This window comes from Haemaphysalis longicornis, unplaced genomic scaffold, assembly GCF_048455015.1.
Source record: "Haemaphysalis longicornis isolate Haplotype H1 unplaced genomic scaffold, Haemaphysalis longicornis Haplotype H1 scaffold_25, whole genome shotgun sequence".
Classification (NCBI taxonomy): Eukaryota; Metazoa; Arthropoda; class Arachnida; order Ixodida; family Ixodidae; genus Haemaphysalis; species Haemaphysalis longicornis.
The window spans coordinates 4,158,955-4,173,170 of NW_027526314.1; the positions used below are offsets into that span (position 1 = coordinate 4,158,955).

General features: G+C 48.4%; 1 protein-coding gene across 1 annotated transcript in view; it reads left to right on the forward strand.

Annotated features, from left to right (window-relative positions):
• The window catches only part of LOC144172663 (cytochrome P450 4V2-like), a 60,747-nt gene extending 52,550 nt beyond the window's left edge, over positions 1–8,197 (forward strand). The window contains exons 10-11 of the mRNA XM_077701303.1: positions 6,530–6,709; positions 7,839–8,197. Coding sequence (XP_077557429.1) covers positions 6,530–6,709; positions 7,839–8,032 — 374 coding nt within the window. The 3' untranslated portion in view covers positions 8,033–8,197. The remainder of the gene's footprint in view (positions 1–6,529; positions 6,710–7,838) is intronic.
• Positions 8,198–14,216: the final 6,019 nt, after the last annotated feature.

Genomic DNA, 14,216 nt, shown 5'->3' on the forward strand with positions numbered 1-14,216 from the left:
GTTTGGCCATTTTTCGCTCACGCGTTAGGCACTGTTTATACAGGCGGCGTTGGGCAAACGCACGCATCCAAGAGGCAGCCACTTCGGCGGATCGCTCTGCGCCGCATAAACGCTCCGTACCAACGCCGCATGTTCCCGATAAATGCACTTGGCTGGCCTAGGGGGTTGCGCATGCCGATCAGTCATGGGGCACTTCCACAAGATAAACAATCCTCGGAGAACAAAAACGTCATATGGCACCCGTATTCAAATGGCAAGAAGCGAATGGTGAACGGGGTGATATAAATGTCCTTTTTTAATGTCTGTTGTAAAACGTCCCATAGAAATACCGCGTCACGGCACATCACAAAACAATGGTCAGTAGTCTCTGGTTGATTGCACAAGCGGCAATTGTCTGACCAAAGGATCGGCATTACTTTTTCGCGCTGCCATGTTTCACCTGGAAGCGTTTGCGAATGAAGCTTAACGAAAAACGTTTTGGCATTTGGCGGCACGCACATGCACGGTCGAAAGAAGTGTGGATTTTGGACTTTGGCTCAGGTTGCATGAAAGAAAGTCGCGCGTTTCAACCATCTTTCTCGAGAGAAAGGGGCTTTACTTTTTGTTGCTGTCTCTTTTTCTGCTGAACATGTATAGCGATAACTGGTATTGTATGAAATAGGCCTGCAAAAGTAGAATTATCTCTCAGTTGAATATTCGATAAATGGCATAAAGGGTGTGGTGTGCATATGTGTTAGCGTCTGGTCGTCTGAACGTTGTTGCTCATCCGTAGTAAGTTGGTGGTGTTGAATGGGGAGAATTCGCCGTTTGTGTGGGTAGCCAGCCAAGATGTCCGTGTAGCGCAAGAGAGGTTGCCGGTTCGGTGGAAGAGGTAAACAGCGGCTCACGGTGCTGGCAGCGGCGTGAGCCGCCTCATTCCCCTCAAGGGATTTGTGTCCTGGCACCCAAACTATATAAATTTCGGGAATGGTCGGTGTTCTTAAAAAATACGAACTGCCGTTTTAGAAATTAGAAATGCGACCTTGTAGGTAATTTGTGCAAGCTGCCTGAGAGTCAGTGAGTATGGTGATTTGGTCTTTGGTAGGGGTCAATGCGTGGGCTATCCCGGCTTTTTCGGCAGTATCAATCGCTGTGGTATTAACTCTGCAGGATGTGATTTCTTGCCCCCGTCCATTCACGACACTGGCTACGTGGGCGGGATGGTTACGATGAGGGTATGGGTTCGTGTAACAGGTATTTAGGTCGTTCGTATATTTCTGGCCTTCTTGTACTCCGAATGCACATTCCTTGCAATCAGGGCCACTCGTATCTGCGGTGGGTTCTTCAAGGGTATGCTTGTTTTATTATTTTTAACCGGTGGAGTCGTATAGCCTAATCGGTGTAGAGTTGCGTGCCCGGTCGTTGTTTTCTTCTATCTGAGAATTGTGGGGTGCTTACTGTAATTCCTCCCAACTGTTATGTACGCCCAACTGTAATAATTTGAATGTCGACCTCTTCGAGGGCAGCCCGAGTGCAGTCTTGTAGGTTTGGCGAATAATTATATTTAATCTGTTTTTTTTTTTCGTTCGTTTTAAGGGAGAAGTACGGTGTTCCATATTTGAGACTACTTATGAGTGCTGCTTGTAGTATTTTGAGCGTGTTAGATTCTTTAAGGCCATATCCACGATGTGCGACAAGCTAGATTATGTGTGTCAGCTGGTTGACAGTCTTCTTGAGGCGAGCGACTGTGTGGAGCCCAGAGCCGTTTTTGGGAGAAGTTGAAGAATTCTTAAGTGCGGCACAGTTGGGACGGGTTGCTCATTTATGAAAAGGTACGGGTCTGGGATGGTGGACTTGTATTGCTTCGGCGTACCAGCACTAAGTGTCAGAAGTGCCGATTTCTCCACGGCACATTCAAGACCTCGTTCTCGAAGGTATTTTCGCGGCTTGAAGTACTTCTAGTTGCTTACCCATGGATCGTGTAGGGGTCCATAAGGTTAGACCATCTGCTTAGATGGCGTGACAAAGGTGGGGAATATCTTGCAAAAATGGTAGGAGGTCCTTCATGGCAAAGTTGAACAAAAGTGGCGAGACGTCTGAGCCCTTTGGCCTACCCCTAGCGATCGTCTTGAAAGGGGCAGACCGCAATCGTCTAATTCCAATGGTCGCGGTGCATTTCGTGAGGAAGGCTGCAACGTAATTGTACACTCTCTGCCCACAATCAATGGATGAAATGACCTGACGAATTGCATGGTGGTTGATGTTATCACAAGCACCTTTTCTGTGTAGAGCCAGGATGCCGCTATTAATGGTCCATGGGAAGCCGCTCAAGAATGTATTCTTTAACAGAATGAGTAAGGATTATATTTTCCCCGTACAACACGCTAGTGCTCACGTTACAGCAACTATATGCCTTTGAGGCGAGAGCAGAACTGGAGGTCGAACATCTGGAATTACCACACCAGAAAGGTGTGAATGAATAAACTGGAACGGGACTTCTGCACATAGTACGAGACTTTTGCACTTAACCGTAGCGATGCTGACACAAACTTCATCTCAAAAAAATTACTCTCTGCTCGGTTTTGTCGAGGTGTCACGCGTACCGTCACTCATCCATTTCCAATAAAAATTGCTTAATTTTGTTTGGTGCACGCCAATAATGCTCGACTGAGCGCCTGTACGTTACTGTGCAAGGTCTTCCGGTGTCATTAACGAGCTTCATTATAGTGGGGGTAACATTGTATTGAACATATTAATCTAGTTACTCATTGGCACACCGTACACTCTAAAATACACAACTTGGCCTGCTTTGACGCAATGGATTTCAATGACCGACTTCGCTGCTGCGCGACAAATGCTCTAAATCCTGCGAAGGTTTTAATACTTTTTTAAGCACCGCGGGCTTCGATGTCTCTTTAGGCATTGCAAGCATCTCGCCTGATGGTCGCGATGTACCCCATAACTTGCCGTATTTATGATCTAAATGTGGTATGGTACATCACGTCATTCGCAGGATTTAATTCGCTTGCAGCCGCAGCCATTGGTCATTCGCGTGCAATGCGGGAAGCAGGCCTACAGGAACGTCTTAGAGTATACTGTATACGGAGCAACGGGGTTTCAAAAAGCAATTACAGTGGAGACGTCATTAACTGCTAGAACCGCTTTTACGACGGAATCAGTAAATTCGGTCACGTGTGGTTTTCTTCAATGGGCGCGCTAACAGCACGCCCATTTCTTGGCGATCTGATCTGATTGTGGGGTTTAAAGCGCCGACGCAACGCAGGCGATGAGGCGCGCCGTAGTGGAGGGCTCCGGATTAATTTTGACCACCTGGGGATCTTTATCGTGCGCCGAAATCTCGTACACACGGGCGTTTTTGCTTTTCGCCTCCATCAGAAAAGCGGCCGCCGCGGCCGGGAATCGAACCCGCGACCTCGTGCTCAGCAGCGCAACGCCTTAGCCACTGAGCCACCGAGCCACCGCGGCGGGTGAATTTCTTGGCGTACCGATGTGCCACCCTACAGGAGGACTTTTAACCGTGCTCTAGAATTCGTCTGAGTAAACACGGATTCGAAAGGATGCGAGAGCGAAAACAAGGAAACCGAACTGGCTCCTGCAAGAAGGCACTCTAAGACAACTCGCGTGTTTCCTATTCCTCGACGCAACCGCCAACGGCACGGTCATCCACACGAAGTGACACAATGGCCTACGCAACGGGCCTCCCCCAAGTACCCAGAAGGCGAAGGAGAGCTGTCGTCGTGCTGGGCTTGAATTACCGCGAAAGACCCGCCATGCAGAATTTCAGGAACCGCACTCCGGAGACAAGAAAACCGAGTCGTAGGGTTAAGGATAAATATGTAGAAAATGAGAGTAATATTAGGCCCTAGCTATACACTTGGAGCTTACGAATAAAATACTAAAAGATGTGCATAAATGTAACTTTAGCGGACAATTTTTCGGCGCATTTTCAATGCTCAAAACATCAGAAAGAAATCAGGTGCGTAATTAGTGTGAGCTGGGTTGCGTTCGGGAAAATTTCCACCGTCACAAAAAGGAGATTATATAATCAATTCGAATTTTTCGGTACTAACTCCTGGGGCAGAACTTTGGTGAATTGTAGTCCAAAGGGCCTTGAGAGGAACAATGGCTGATATTAAACGAGAGTATTGGATTAGATAGGAGCCACAATAGCTCACGGGAGGAGAACGAAGGGCAGTTGGGCCATGCATGAACTGACGACGATTGACAACAGATGGGCCAACCAAGTGCCAGAATGGCTACCGAGAGACGGGACCAGAAGTTGGGCAAGAAAGGCAAGTGCATGGAGGGACGAGATCAGAAAGTTCAAATCACCTCCGTCTAACGGCGACGATGGTTGAAACGCGAAGCTTTCTTCCGTGCGGAAAGCAAAGGGTGAAGTGCTAAAGTCAAAGCTGCTGCAATCAATGTCAAAGCGTGAACAATCGGAGTGCAAACTGCCTGCAAATCGAAGTGCAAAGTCAGAGGACAACAAACGAATCTGTCGCGAGACATCTAGGCGCCCCCCCCCCCCCCCTTTTCCCAACGTTGTCGTTAGACCATCGTCTTCGTCCGAAACCCGAACTTACTAAGTCCAAAACCAACGACCGCGCAACGAACCCAAAGGAAATGCTGAGGGACCAGAATGCGACGGTGGCGCAATGGGATAGACGTAGGCTTAATAACGCGAGAGATCCAGGTTCAATTCCGACCACGGAAGGCGTTTTTTCTTGTTTCATCATCATCATCATCATCATCATCATAATCATCATCATGTTTACTCTATTGCGTAAAGTTGGCTTTCCTTCAGTGCGTTTTGGTTACAACACCGCCATCAGTGACAAGAAAAAAGCCTTGCTTCAAAATACAACGATCGGCATCAAGCGGGATAGGAGTGGTCAGAAATCTATGCAAGAGGCGTTCGCCCCGTCGAGGACAGAAAATAGCCTGCTGCTACTGATGAAGAAAACAAAATTGCAGACGCGACAACGACGACGGCGACTATGATGAGTATCATGATAATCATGATTAAGTGGCAGCGGAACATATGAGCGGAAGAATAGCTGGCGGTGATGTATGAATTTAATGGAAGGGCATTTTTAGCCGACGTCTGGGAATGTATACACCGACCGCCAGTCAGTGGCTCACCCTGGAAGTTACTGCTATTGTCTTGAGCAGGTGCTAAACAGGAAAGGAGTTCGGCCCCTGCGTCGTGCAGTTAGAGTTCGGATTCCAAATTCACGGCATGGGTTGGAGTCCTGAAAATTCAGATTTATTTCTCTTTGTTTGAACGACACCTACTATATTAAATGCTATACTATCCCACGTCATTTCTGCATTGTTCGTAGTAAGGCCTCTTTGGTATCCTTTGCGCCATTTAAGCACAAGGCGCATCCCATGGCGTCGCTTAATTGGCGTTCTGTGAACTTAAGCGCTGTGTTGATTGTTCTCTCTGTGTCCTCGTCCTTTTTGCGCTATGAATTCATCAAGAAAGTGCACTACGCGGCAAATGCCAGTTCTGTACGGTTTCAGTCGACAGCCAAAACTGCTTTCCCAAATTGAAAGGTTGTCGCACCAAAAAGAGCCCGACGCAGTGCGGCAGTTACCGCTCCTTTCTCTTGTTAAATGTGCCACCACAGCATAGTGTACGCCTGGGGCTTCAGTTTGTCTTCGTTACACTGACCGCCGGGCTAGATCTACCCAGCCGGTCAAGACTAGCGAAAAGGTAGCCAATGGAGGCCAACCAAAATACAAGAAATACAGATTATTTCTAACACAAATTACGATGATTGATGCTGGCGAACACTGCCCCCGCAGCAGTGAATCAACGCGGATGCACCAAGGTAGCCGAGTATTCAAAGAGGCTGTGGAGCCTCGCCTAACTAGTGGGCAGGTATTCGTAGCGTAGGCTTCTCTCACTTCAGGTCTCACCGCAAGTGGTCACACACTTATACTTGTGCTACACGGCCATTTCAAAGGCCTTCCGAAGGCCACTGAACCAATTGTCTATCGAGCGCCCCATTGTAAATAAATAGGACGCACTTTAAGTGAGCGTTCAACTGCCAATTGAAATTTTCCATGTAGCACAGGCATAAAGGATGGGCTGGGGCACATCAGTAGTGTTTGTTAAGGCAGTTATCGGCACCGTAACGTCGTCGCACAACGACGCGGACTGCGGACCTTCACGCAACAAGGTTGGGTATCGGTATACTGCGGAGAGAGAAAGTCATAAAGGGAATGACGTCGCTGCCGCCCCAATGATGGCCGACGACTTAGTTGCTCTAATACTGGCTGGCCCGACCCAAGCGCAAGGCTATGTCCTTAAATTTGCTTTATTTTTCTTTAGTAGTGTGACTCCGCGCATGGTGCTACATTGCTCTCTTCTCTGCCCTAATTGCAATATGTATACCAGGGGTATGTGTGGGCGCGCGTTAGTGGATTTGCGTGTGTATGAAACCCCCGAGGCACCATATTTATTGCTATTCATTCGAAAAGAAATTGTCTGTGACAGCTCTCTGTAATTCTCTTCCAGATGGATACAAGATCCCGAAGGGCGTGAACTGCTTCATCAACTTGTTTAGCCTGCACAAAAACCCCAAGTACTTCAAAGATCCTGAGTCTTTCATCCCGGAAAGGTTCCTTACGGAAGAGATCACTGCACGCCACCCATATTCCTACCTGCCGTTCTCCGGGGGCCCAAAGAACTGCATAGGTTGGTGCCAGACTGATGAATGGCGCAGACTGCTCCGACAGTTCTTTATATATAGATAATTCAAGATGCAACACCACAAGAAGAACATACAAAAAGCATAGCACTTCGAGGGACTCAGCAACACTTCCGATAAACGCTTTCACTCTGTCCTTTTCGTCTGGAAGCACTCTTAAAGCTACAGTTCTCGACAGCGCGGAGCGGCACTGCGTGATTTACTCGTCGCAGCAATGCGCCTTCCGTTTCTGCGTTGCTCCTGCAGCTTTCGTTTTAAAGTGGCTGTCGAATGCTTTCATTGCTGCAACTGAAGGAATGCCGGTCAATAGCTGCTAACGTAATTCGAGCGCTCGATGAACGCCAGGACCGGGAAAGAGAAAAAAAATCTTTTGAGCACGTTCGAAGTTTTCTGAGGGCACAGAGTTGTAATTTCTGGCTGGTATACTTTACGACCCCCAAGTACTGGATGTGTTGGTTGACTACGTTCTGCAAGAATTTGGGATTTCGAAAAACGTGGGAAAAGGGTGTTGCAGGGTCCCTTACAGGCTAAGTTGATTGATTGATTGATCATGAGGTTTAACGCGCCGACGCTACATAGGCGATGAAGCGCGCCGTAGTGGAGGGCTCCGGATTAATTTTGACCACCTTGGGATATTTAACGTCCCCCGAAATCTCGTACACACGAGCGCTTTCGCTTTTCAGCCAGGCTGAGCTCAAAAAAGTCAATAATACATCCGTTTTAAGGCTGCACTACTGGAGTGCAAGATGTGGGCCATTAGGGGGTAGAAATGAATACCATGCGTTGTTTATTGTATGTAATAAGTGGGCTATACCTTACTAGCCCTTCTCTATCGTAACCAATTATGCGAAACGTGACTACGTTTCCCCGTTAGGGCGCTATTTGTTATCTCAACTTCTCTTGATATTTTAAGGCTACAAAGGTAATGAAAAATCTCTTCCTCTAAAAAATCATCTCTCAGTGACCTCTCTACTTCTCGTAGCTTCCTCGTTTGCTTGGGAGCTCATCCGTTTCAGATTTTCCTCTTCCGCTCGGTGGTGTCAATGACAATAATAGTGGTTGCGGCCCATAACACAAGTAATGTTGACCCTTTTGTTTCCCGTCTTGATGATGCAGGTCAGCGATTCGCGCTGCTAGAGTCAAAGGTGATCATGGCCAAGCTGTTGCTGAAGTTCTCGGTCCAGTCCACCCGGCCCCTGGACCAAGTGCGTGTAAGCTACGAGGTCATAGTCAAAGCCCGCGGAGGTCTGCGCGTCTGGTTCCGAAGGCGCCCGCCGATCAACGCCGAGGGACAGGTGGCGACGACGTAAACACTCAACATCCAAGTCCTTGTTCTTTTTAATGATATTACAGAAAATATTTCGATTGAAGAACGCCGCAGTTTGTGACGCCGCAGTGATTGCTGAAGCGATTGTTTGTCTGTACATATAAACTTCGTGCAATGCAATAAAGATGTTGAAGAAAGGCGCCTTATAGATCCTTAAGAGCCACTCTTTATTGTTTTCTTTGCACCTACAGCAGGCGGTGCAATTTTCCATTAACACGAGAAGGGCTACTCCGGCTTGCCCATCGACACCACATCAAATCGAAACCCATTGCAACCGGTGACACATGTGCTATAGTTCAGCTTAGCAAAAGTGTTTCGCAAAAATAACATAAAATTAACAGGGGGCGCTTGGTATGCTTACGTGTATTGAATGCTTAACTATTATTGCAACAGGATTTGGTCGTGAGCCTTTGACGACAGCTACCGGTAGGCGGCTATTCTTCTTTCCTCAATGTCTTTTTCACGGGATAATCTATCCTGAGTGGGTATGATGTATTTATGGGTGGGCATGTTGCCGTTGGAGTAAAACGGGAATCGGCAACTGGGCTGTGAGCTTCTGCGGCAGCTGTAAACATCATTGACCAATAGCTTTGAGCGGGTACGTGACCAGTCCGAAGAACTTAGGGAACTCCGCATCAAAGTGCAACCAATCTTTATTATTGTAGCGTCACGGAGCCAGCTTTAGGCACGCGCGATGTGGCAGTGAAGGTTTCCAGATTAACGAATAATACCTTCGTATTTAAAGCACAGTCAGGCTCAATTTGAAGGTTATCGCGAGAGCACCGAGCAAGCAAGACCAGAGCGCCGTTCTGTGGCACTTTTATTCATCCGCGAAGATGAGATTATGCTGCCCTCCCTCACCCCTTGGCTGTTGCATGAAATTCGCTCACCCCCTTGTGCAAAGGCCGGCTGCCGCGTTCTTTTAAAGCAAAGCTTTTTACCTCTACCCCCCAAGGGTTCTTTCGCGACCGTTGGTGTCACCAGAAAACTCCAGCGAACAAATAAAAGAATACTGGCACCGCCGGGAATCGAACCTGGAACTAACAGACTAACACAGCGAGAGCCCGTTGTCTTACCGATTTAGCTACGAGCCCACGCGAAGACTGGGAAGAAAGGTGGTGTACCCACCAAGTACATCTACGGGTTTACCCTCTGCGTTCTCGCTGAATGCCGCGTGAAAGCGTTACGCGACCACTCACGCCCATCTAGTGGCCCTGAGCGCACCTTTCTCATGGGATTAGAGCTTAAAAAATTCAAAGAAGCTCACACCAATGCATGGCATCTCACTTCTAGTAAGCCAATGTGCTAGAGCCTGTGGCCTCCAGTGTTCACATAAACACTTACAGCTCCTTGTCGTCCGCCCTCACGCCAAACCAAGGAATACATTCAAATACTCCTTGATGGCCAGGCCATCACTCCAAGCCCCAGCATCAAGATCCTGAGCCTACATCTCGAGGCTAACACCAAGAGTGACGTCTCCTTGCAGCGCCTCAAGAACCGCATTAATCAAATCATACACATGATCAGGCGAGTTGCCACCAAGAAGCTAGGCCTAAAGGAATCTGGTACCTTTCGATTAACTGAAGCTTTTGTCCTCTCGAGAGTTACTTATGTCAACCCCCTGTCTTCTGCTCGACAAGGAAGGCATAGAGATGCTTTATATGATGATTAGAATACCGTAGAGCAGGCCATTCGTCTTCTCATGAGTGCGTCCACACAGAGGCTGCTAGCACGGGGCTACACAACACGGTGGAAGAGCTGATGGAAGGCCATCTTTCCAACCAGAAGGTCCGGCCATTGTTCTTCTCATGAGTGCGTCCACACAGACGCTGCTAGCACGGGGCTACACGACACGGTAAAAGAGCTGATAGAAGGCCATCTTTCCAACCAGAAGGTCCGACTCAGAACTGCGATGGGTAACCGCATGCTTCACCAGATTGGCTGGGCAGCCCAGAATATCACTCCGCTTGACGTACTCCCAGACTCTTGGCGACTAAAACTAAAGATGCTCATTTTGCTTAGAAATATGAACCCCTCACATGACGAGGGCCACCAAAAAGCACTGGCTCAAGCGCTAACCACCACCCTCGGTGGGGATCATGCAGTTACCTACACAGACGCCTCCAAACATCGAGGGCAGCAATACGCCATCATCGTGGCTACCTCGAGAAGCAACCTCCTTGCGTGTACCTCGCTTAGGACCCAAGAAATGGCGGCAGCAGAAGAGGCAGCCATCACCTTGGCTCTCGCTCAACCAGGGGTTCGGAGGGTAGTCATCGATTCCCAGCAAGCCTACTGGAATGACCAGTAGGGTTTGGTGTCCTAACCTGCCCTGTGCGTGTGAAAAAAACCACTCCCCAAACGGTTCCATTCAGCTCATCTGGGCATCCGCTCACGCTTCAATGGAGGGCAACAAATGCGCCCACCCAACAAGCCTGCGCTTTTACCTCCCGTGCTATGGAGCTGCCCGAGGACAGTCACCAGCTTGTCACGTTCAGGGAGATAACCCAGCATATAGCCTTCTGAGTCAGACCGTACGTTCGCCTTACCCTGCCCTTTATAGAGAACAACAAACTACCCTACGCCTCATACAGTCGGGGCTCCTTCCCACAACCTACGCGTCTTCACTTGATGTATCCGAATAGCTACGACGCTGAATGTAAATTTTGCTCAGAAGTAGGAACACTCCGCCCCGTAATCGGGGTGTGCGACTTTAGCCCTGAGCACCCTCCTCTCCTTCCGTCAACAACCCAACAAGAGCAATGGGAGATGCTGCTGTCCAGGCCCTCTCTACCTACCCAGCTTCAGCGGGTGTACAGAACACAGGCCGCGCGGACTGCATTTGGGCTCCACAGAAGAATCACTCCCCAGGGCTGCACTCTGGGCAGTTCAGAAATGTGAACAGAAGTATTTCTTCCTCCTCCTTCTCTACCCCAAATCTCGTCGCCTCCGTCAGCAGCGCAGAGACGGAGAAGACAGATCGTATAACACCGGGTTGGAGCTTACTTTACTTTTATAAAAAAAGTTTCCACTCTTGAGCTACACCAATACAACTCAACCAAACACCGTTCAGGCTTCATGCATTGATTTAACCTTAACAAGAATATATCTTTGAAGTAATAAATGGTGTGGTTAAGTGCATTTCACTTCTCTCTGGTTTTGCTATTTGTAGAGCGATCTGAGGGAATTTAAGTTACGTCACATGGGTAATTGTTATGGGTGCCGTTTACAGCTTTGCTTTCCAACCACATTCACGGGGTGGATTGGCGCGATTCTTTTAATAAACGAAACGTGCATATTGTCTTCACGACTCCTTTGTGGGCAGCTTGCATTCGGTGCTCACAACGTCGCGGTATTTTCTCCTCAGGGTGCACATTACGCTTTAATATTATTATGCAAAAATTTTCAAATTTCCAAGAAAATCGCCGTACACCTGCGGCTCATATTTTTGATGACGGCGGGATAATACAATTCTAGTAAGTGACTTCAGCTCACTTCACAGCTTGAGGATTAAATTAACCATAGAGTCCTGCTACGTGTCGCAGTTCAAAACCAGCGGTGTCCGAGTTGTGTCCGACCAATCAAGAAACCTCCAGATCTAGCTCTAAGGAAGTCTCTTTCTTTAGCTGCTTGCCTGACACCAGATGATCAACTTAGTCATCGAATGGAGATCCATTCCGGACACCAGCGGAAACGCTGCTTCCGCCAAGTGGTTTATATTCTGGATTTTTAGACCATTTTCCGGCCGACCGCGATAGGATAAACATTGCTTTGCTAGCATGGTAGCTAAGCAATGGTAGCTAAGCGTGGTAGCTAAATCACCTGACTGGTTCCATCTCTTGAACGCTGGTGTGTGTTTGCCCTTATTTCAATGTATTTTTGTTCGACCTGCCTTTTACTTACACTTTTGTTTGCATGACCACGATATACCCTCGCACTGCCGCAATGTTCTGTATTGTTCTCACATCCAGGAAAGAAAAAAAAATATATTGTAGTTCAGGTTGCTGGTTCAGGGTGCCTGTGTTCGTTTTTCATTCCAGAGAACCCTGGCCCTATCCGACGCAGCGGAAAATTTGGGTGATTTTCTTTTCGACTCAGGCCGTTACTTTGGGTATTGGAGCTTCTCTGAGAACTATGCCGCCATTCCGAGCCTTCGTTGTTCCGTTTCTATCCTTCGAGCAGCGGCCATTTCGAGTGCCATGAATGTCGAAATAGGAACCAGAATAGTAAACAAAAATGGAATAGAGAAAGTCTCCAGAGACGCACCGCTCTGCACTGTGTGATATCAGGAAGGAAATGAAGAAAGGTGGTAGTCAAGTGATGCTTCGGGGGTAATGGGGCGCAACCATGCAGAATGAAGACGAATGTGGAAATGAAAAAAATCGCGCCAATCCACCCCGTGAATGTGGTTGGAAAGCAAAGCTGTAAACGGCACCCATAATAATTACCCATGTGACGTAACTTAAATTCCCTCAGATCGCTCTACAAATAGCAAAACCAGAGAGAAGTGAAATGCACTTAACCACACCATTTATTACTTCAAAGAGATATTCTTGTTAAGGTTAAATCAATGCATGAAGCCTGAACGGTGTTTGGTTGAGTTGTATTGGAGTAGCACAAGAGTGGAAACTTTTTTTATAAAATTAAAGTAAGCTCCAACCCAATGTTAGACGATCTGTCTTCTCCGTCTCTGTGCTACGTACGGAGGCGACGAGATTTGCGGCAGAGAAGGGGTAGGAGGAAGAAATACTTCTGTTCAGATTTCTGAACGGCCCAGAGTGGAGCCCTGGGGAGTGATTCCTTCTTCTGTGGGGCCCATATGCAGTCCGCGCGGCCTGTGTTCTGTCCACCCGTTGAAGCTGGGTAGGTAGAGAGGGCCTGTACAGCAGTATCTCCCATTGCTCTTGTTGGGTGGTTGACGGAAAGAGAGGAGGGTGCTCAGGGCTACAGTAGCACACCCCGATTACGGGGCGGAGTGTTCCTACTTCTGAGCAAAATTTACATTCATCGTCGTAGCGATTCGGATGCATTAAGTGAAGACGCGTAGGCCGTGGGAAGGAGCCCGGATTGTATGAGCCGTAGGGTAGTTTGTTGTTCTCTGTAAAGGTCAGGGTAAGGCGAAGGTACGGTCTGTCTCAGAAGATGATAATGCTGGGTTATCTCCCTGAACGTGACAAGCGGGTTACTGTCCTCGTGCAGCTCCATAGCACGGGAGGTAAAAGAGCAGGCTTGTTGGGTGGGCGTATTTGTTGCCCTCCATTGAAGCGTGATGGGGTGTCCAGTTGAGCTGAATGGAACTGTTTGGGGAGTGGTTTTTTTCACACGCACAGGGCAGGTTAGGACACCAAACCCTACTGGTAATTCCAGTAGGCTTGCTGGGAATCGATGACTACCCTCCGAACCCCTGGTTGAGCGAGAGCCAAGGTGATGGCTGCCTCTTCTGCTGCCGCCATTTCTTGGGTCCTAAGCGAGGTACACGCAAGGAGGTTGCTTCTGGAGGTAGCCACGATGATGGCGTATTGCTGCCCTCGATGTTTGGAGGCGTCTGTGTAGATAACTGCATGATCCCCACCGAGGGTGGTGGTTAGCGCTTGAGCCCGTGCTTTTCGGTGACCCTCGTCATGTGAGGGGTTCATATTTGTAAGCAAAGGGAGCATCTTTAGTTTTAGTCGCCAAGAGTCTGGGAGTAGGTCAAGCGGAGTGACATTCTGGGATGCCCACCCAATCTGGTGAAGCATGCGGTTACCCATCGCAGTTCTGAGTCGGACCTTCTGGTTAGAAAGATGGCCTTTTATCAGCTCTTCCACCGTGTTGTGGAGCCCCGTGCTAAGCAGCCTCTGTTTGGACGCGCTCATGGCCTGCTCGACGGCCTTCTTAATCATTATATAAAGCATCTCTATGTCTTCCTTGTCGAGAAGAAGACAGGGGGTTGACGTAAGTAACTCTCGAGAGGACAAAAGCTTCAAATAATCGAAGGGTACCAGATTCCTTTAGGCCTCGCTTCTTGGTGGCAACTCGCCTGATCATGTGTATGATTTGATTAATGCTGTTTTTGAGGCGCCGTAAGGAGACGTCACTCTTGGTGTTAGCCTCGAGATGTAGGCCCACGATCTTGATGCTGGGGCTGGGAGTGTTGGCCTGGCCATCAAAGAGTATTTGAATGTATT